The sequence below is a fragment of the Fukomys damarensis genome, unplaced genomic scaffold (genome assembly GCF_012274545.1).
Source record: "Fukomys damarensis isolate Sample0158 unplaced genomic scaffold, DMR_v1.0_HiC HiC_scaffold_16, whole genome shotgun sequence".
NCBI lineage: Eukaryota > Metazoa > Chordata > Mammalia > Rodentia > Bathyergidae > Fukomys > Fukomys damarensis.
The window spans coordinates 59,928,613-59,934,813 of NW_022900928.1; the positions used below are offsets into that span (position 1 = coordinate 59,928,613).

Sequence of the window (6,201 nt, forward strand, 5' to 3'; positions counted from 1 at the left end):
AAAAAAAAAAAAAAGAAAGAGAAATATTGGAAGTTCCCATATACATGCTCTTACAGACTGTAACAGAGTTTCCACTTTTCACACATTTAACCTATGATCTCCCATATGATATTTTGTGTGTTTTTTTCAGGAGGGAGAGGGTTTACTGGGGACTGAACCATGTACACTAAAATATATCCCCAGCTCTTTTTTTCCCCCCTTTTGGAGATAAACTCTTCTATGCAGTCCAAGCTGCCCATGAACTTACTATGTAGCCCAAATGGCCTGAAACTTACCACAATCTCTCTGCTTCATCCTCCTGAGTGCTGACATTATACATGTGCCTCTATGCCCAGCTTCTTTGTATTTATTTTGAGACAGGGTCTTGGCTAAGTCACTAAATCACCCAGGCTGGGCTTGAACTTGCCATCCTCTCTGAACCTTCCAGAGTGTTGGGATTACAGGTGTCTACTACTATATTTAGCTCTCAAATATGCTTTTAACAAAATCACCTACATAAGCAGACACAAGCATCCTCACTCTTCCCAATTACCCAGGCATGAGCATTCACAAATGAATAAAGAGACATACTCAATACATATATAAAACATGTATAGGATACTGTGGAACTGAAACAGGATGCTTGTCAAACCCAGTAAAACATGTAATAAACAGGAAATTCACTAGAACAGGTCTAAGGCCACACTGAAGCTGTCAAGTTTGGTCCTGGGACCTACCTGAGGGTACATCTTATACCCACTGCTGTCTGATAGACAAAAGAATACACACATTATACATCTCACTTGAGAGCTCATCAAGTCATCTGCTCAATCCTGTTGTCTTACCTCACCTGAGATCACCCACTCCTAGTACTGTAATAGCAGCAGGAGTAGCAATAATCCGGGAGCAAGCAGTAAGCCTTTTTTTTTTTTTTTTTTTTTTGGTACTGGAGATTGAACTCAGGACCTTGCACTTGTGAGGTGAGGCAAGTGGCAGAACCACTGAGCTAAATCCCCGGCACCACCCAAACCTTCTTTATCCCAAGGCGTAACGTCTCCCACTCCTAAGAATCCTGTAATCCTGTATCGTACTGCCCCACTCTCTATCTCCTTCTCCACATGTCACCTCAGAAAAACCAACTTTCTATTTATTCCCCCCCGGCAAGCATTTCATTTGATTTCAGTCCCTGTCTACGCCTAGTTTAAAGTTACCAAACACACCAATGGCACTATGGTAAGTGGAAAACCCTAGGATAAGAAGTACATAAAAGAGTCTGAAAATCAGGTAATACAGTAAATAAAAAACAAGACAAAGAGATTGCTTAATGAAGAAAGTAACTTAAAACACAAAAAAAAACATAGAGTTGGGCATGGTAGAATAGGTGTGTAATTTCTTGTAGGCTGAATTAGAATGATCTCAAATTCAAGCCCACCTTGTGCACTCAGCAACTTAGTAAGACCCTGTCTCAAAACAACACAAAAAAAGGAACAGAGTGTAGGACTGTAACCTCAGTGCCAAGGCCCTGGGTTCAATGCCAAGTACCACATACATACACACAAAACTGATAACAGAGCCAGGGATTTAGCTCAATGGTTCCTGCGCCTGCCTCACAAGCACAAGGGCCTGAGTTTGATCCCCAGTACAAAAAAAAAAAAAAAAAAAAAAATTGAAAGCAGAAATGTCAATTTTATACTCAAAGAAAGATAAATGTAATTTTTTATTTTTGTACTAGGGATTGAACTCAGGACCTTACACTTGACAAGGCAGGTATGGCACACCTGAGCTACATCCCAGGCCCAAGAGAAATGTAATTTAATTAAAGCCTCTGTTCATCCCCACAATGTTAAGGCAAAATATATGGTTAGATCAGGATTCTTTTCTGAAAGAAAATGAACTTCATGGTATACAAAAACTTTGACCTTCTAGAATAATCTGTTCTTAATTTATCTACTCACCATGATCCACAAGCCAAGCCATGCATAAGGAATTCAGTTTTTCATCAAAAAATTCCATACCCTGTAAATATAAAAAGTTGCATTACCACTATGGAAATCAATATGGAGATACCTCAAAGAGCTTGGACTGGAGGTTCCATTTGACCCAGCCATCCCTCTGCTGGGTATCCTTCCAAGAGAACTAAAAGAATCATATCACAGAGAAGTATGTGCACCCATGTTTATAGCAGCACAGTTTGTAATAGCTAAAACTTGGAAACAACCTATTTGCCCATCCGTTGGAAATTGGATAAAGAAGTTGTGGTTTTTCTATAAAATGGAATATTACTCAGCCATAAAGAGCGAGAGAATAGATTCATTCATAGGAAAATGGATACATATTGAAGATATACTCCTAAGTGAAATAGATACGTCACACATGTGTAAATACCAAATAGTTTCCCTGGTGTGAATATTCTGCAACAATGCATAAGATTCTAGTAAGATTACTGACATTTAGAAATTTGAAGAAAGGAGCTAAAGGTGTAGGGAAGGTGTGATACGTAGGGGAAGAACAAAAAGGGAAAAGAAAAAAATGTGAGAGAATGAAAAGATGAAAATAAAAGTGTATAAAGGTACATGATCCCAACAATGAATGCAACTGTACTGTATCCCTAAAATGTACCAATAAACTCAATAAAATTAAAAAAAAAAAAAAGTTGCATTAGTACACATCTCCAAAGTTTAGAAATCAAGGTGCTCTATATAACTATTTATCTACTGGCTTTTTGAGACAGGTACTTGTCATATAATACAGGTTGGTCTTGAACTCACTATATAGCCCAGGCTGGCCCCAAACAATCTTAGCCCCTGAAGTACCATGATTCCAGGCACATAAACCAGCATGTCCAGCTAAGATGCTCTATTTATATTATAAGTGATTACCTTATAATGGATGTTGGAAAATGAAAAGAAAGTGTTCAAATGGGAAGGGGAACAAGGGAGGAGGGAGGGAGGGAGGGAGAAAGGAAGGGACAAGAAAAAAAGTGAAAATAGAAGGAATAAATGGAAATAAAGTTTTTGTACATGTGGGGGAATGGGATAAAATAAAACTTATTTTTAAAAAATGATTACCTGAAGGTTATAAAACACTCATTTCCAGCCAGGCATGGTAGCGCATGCTTGTAATCCAACATTTGGAAGGCCAAGGCAAGAAGTCTGCCCTGAGTTTGAGGCCAGCCTGGGTTATATGGTGAATTCAAGGCCAGGCTGAACTACATAGCAAGACCCTATTCCAAAAAAATAACCAAAATACAAAAAACTTGTTTCTAAATAAGCTAAATTCACAAAACAGTGAATAGGTAAGCAAAACCTATTAAAAATCAATTGCTTAGGGATATATCTGTCAATAGTATTAATAATACTTAGAGGTCTTCCCTTTTAGGTTAGTATGGTAACATATCCTTAAGGATGATATAACCGGCACCAAGATATCACCAATAAAATATAGTATTTCTAGAAAATGGGAGAAAGCACTGGAGAATAAAGCAAGTGCAAGCATACAGGGTAAGAGGTCCCTGCTTGGGAGTCACAGGTGGATCCATTCCAGCTCTCCCAGCCCTGCTCCTCTAGTCAATGGGAATGAGCTCCCAGAGATGACTCACACTAACCTCTCACCCTGGACGAAGGCTCAAACATGTGCTTTCCTGGTGCCTTTCTTATGTGTATAGTCTTTCAATCCATTAAATTCTACAAAATTTTGTGACCAAAGATGATATATTTTAAAGAAATAAAATATTAGTTCCCATGCCCAAAAACAGTGGTTGAATAGACAAAATGGCTTTATCTTACAGAACATTATGAATGGGTTTGGGCAGATATTTAGATTACCATGTCAGCTCTCGAAGATTTCTTTTTAATTTTGGGGTGAAGTTTCCTTCAGTCTTAATTAACTTTTATTTCCTTAATTTTCTGGTTTAACTCTGCATTTACTAACCATGGTCTATTATAAGCCTGGCCACATGGTCGAGAGAATTTTATAAATTGATTGGTAAAGAAAATCTTTACACATTAAAAAAAAAAAAAAAAAGGTGCATAGTAATCCCAGCACTCAGGAGGCTGAGGGAGGAGGATCGCTGTGAGTTCAAGACCAGCCTGGGCTACACAATGAGTTCCAGGTCAGTCTCAATTACATAGTGAGACCCTGTCTCAAAAAACAAAAACAAAACAAACAAAAAAGAATACGTATACTAACAAGAAGCACAAATTATAAAATAAAATTTTTGTGACTGATACATGTCACCCCGGCCAGATAGGTAAGAAGCCAGCCAAAGGCACCATCTGCATTGCTTCACTTCCACACTGCTTTGTATGGCTAGCAGCCTTTAGAAACTTTTTAGGCCTATGAGTAGAGGATTAAAGAGAACCAGAATTCAACCTTCTTTTCTAAGAGTTCTTTCAGTCTTCGGCAAACCCATCAGCCACAGCTGCTTTCCATGATAGAGAGTGATCTGTGACAACCACCAGTGAAAAAGAGAAATGGCCTCCAGCATTTGGAAGTGACATGAAAACATTTGACAAAATAACTTTAACCCTACTGTTGTACATGCTGATTATCTTTGTAATCCATTTTAAAGAATGGAGCACTTCAAGTTTTATAAAACATGAAATGCCACAGACATCCACAAGATGTATGTTCATAAATGTACCAAAAATTAGCAATACAAATCAGTGGCCCAAGAAAAGAAAAAATAAACCCCATATGCTATGATCTGAAAGAAATAGAAATGGGCCAAGGGTTGGGGGAGTGGGTACTGTAGTAACGTTAGCAGTAAACTGATGCAATATGAGCTTTACTAAAAAAAAAAAAAAAAAAAAAAAAAAAAATTCAGGTATCCATTTATTCCATAACTGACAAATGTCAAGTGCCTAATAACAGGTACCACAGTAACCACTAGAAAAAAAAATACCAAACACAGTTCCTGTCATAAGAGATCACTTGTCTATCTCCCCAACTAGAATGTGCTGCTAACCTGGTAAGAGTATTGCAAAAGGTATCTTGTGAAAAACAAAGAAGGATGTAACTATAAAACCCAACTTTGAAAGTATAGTGGTTACCAGTTAATAGTAAAACTAATCATAGTAAAACATGTTTCTCTGGTGTGAGAAAGTAAAAAGTGTAAATAAGGTTCAAATTGTATAACTGATAATGTGAAATAGGAAGAAAAGGGGTAAAGGAACAGGAGAAGTGGCAAGGATAAGGAAAGGAAATAAGGGAAAAGAAAAAATTGGAAACAAAGTATCTATAGATAGGGAAGGGTGGAGGGGGTAAAAGGAGAGAAGGGATATAGGGAAAAAATGAGAATCAAGATACATTTTGCAAAGGTAAAAGATCTCAATGATGAATGTAACTGTACTATGTATCTATATATAAAGTACCAATAAACTTAATGAAAAAAGTATTAACAGCTTTACTGTCCAATATAGAAACTCAGATGATATAACCCACTCAAACCTTTACAAATAAAATATCCTATATGAATGTGAAAGGAGATAAACATTATTTATAACAGATCATCAGAAAAATGTCAAGCATGCCAACACTAAAAATTTTATAGAGAAGCAATGTATTATCATGACAATTGTTATTAAGTGGTTATATTACCATGAAGGCAAAAAAAAACTAATTATAAATTTAAAAAATAAGAGATAACATGATAAAACTAACTTTAGCCAAAATAACTAGCATTATACATTTTTCTACATGTAGATTCCACAACTCCCTTTAATGAGAATGTAGGAAAAGTGGTTCCTAGGGGAATCTTGCTTAGAAAATTCGTAAAGAGCCAGGGATTTAGCTTAGTGGTGCCAGCAACTGCCTGGCAAGCAAAAGGTTGAGTTCAATCCCCGATACTGGGGAAAAAAAAGAAAGAAAGAAAGAAAATACGCAGAGGAAAGGTGCCTTGAACAAAAGCAGACTTGACAGCCACTGTGTTTGCTTTTCCATGGTGGCCTGCCTTCACAATGTAACGTGCACTTCTTACCCTATTTTTATTTCACCCGAACTCACTCTACACAGCCTGTTTCTTTTCCTACCTTTAATAAAACTTTGCTACCATTACAAAAAAAAAAAAGCAGCCAGGTATGGTGGTATACACTTGTAATCATAGCACTTGGGAGGCTGAGGCAGGAGGCTCGCCGTGAGTTCAAGACCAGCCTGGGCTACAACTACATACTGAAACCCTCTCTCAAAAAACCAAAAAAAAAAAAAAAAAAAAAAAAAAAAAAA

General features: G+C 37.1%; 1 protein-coding gene across 3 annotated transcripts in view; it reads right to left on the bottom strand.

Annotated features, from left to right (window-relative positions):
* The window catches only part of Ppp2r1b (protein phosphatase 2 scaffold subunit Abeta), a 46,692-nt gene that overhangs the window by 16,719 nt on the left and 23,772 nt on the right, over positions 1-6,201 (bottom strand). For all 3 annotated transcript variants that reach the window (XM_033764321.1, XM_033764322.1, XM_033764323.1), the window contains one exon: positions 1,935-1,995. In XM_033764321.1, the coding sequence (XP_033620212.1) occupies positions 1,935-1,995 (61 nt within the window). The remainder of the gene's footprint in view (positions 1-1,934; positions 1,996-6,201) is intronic.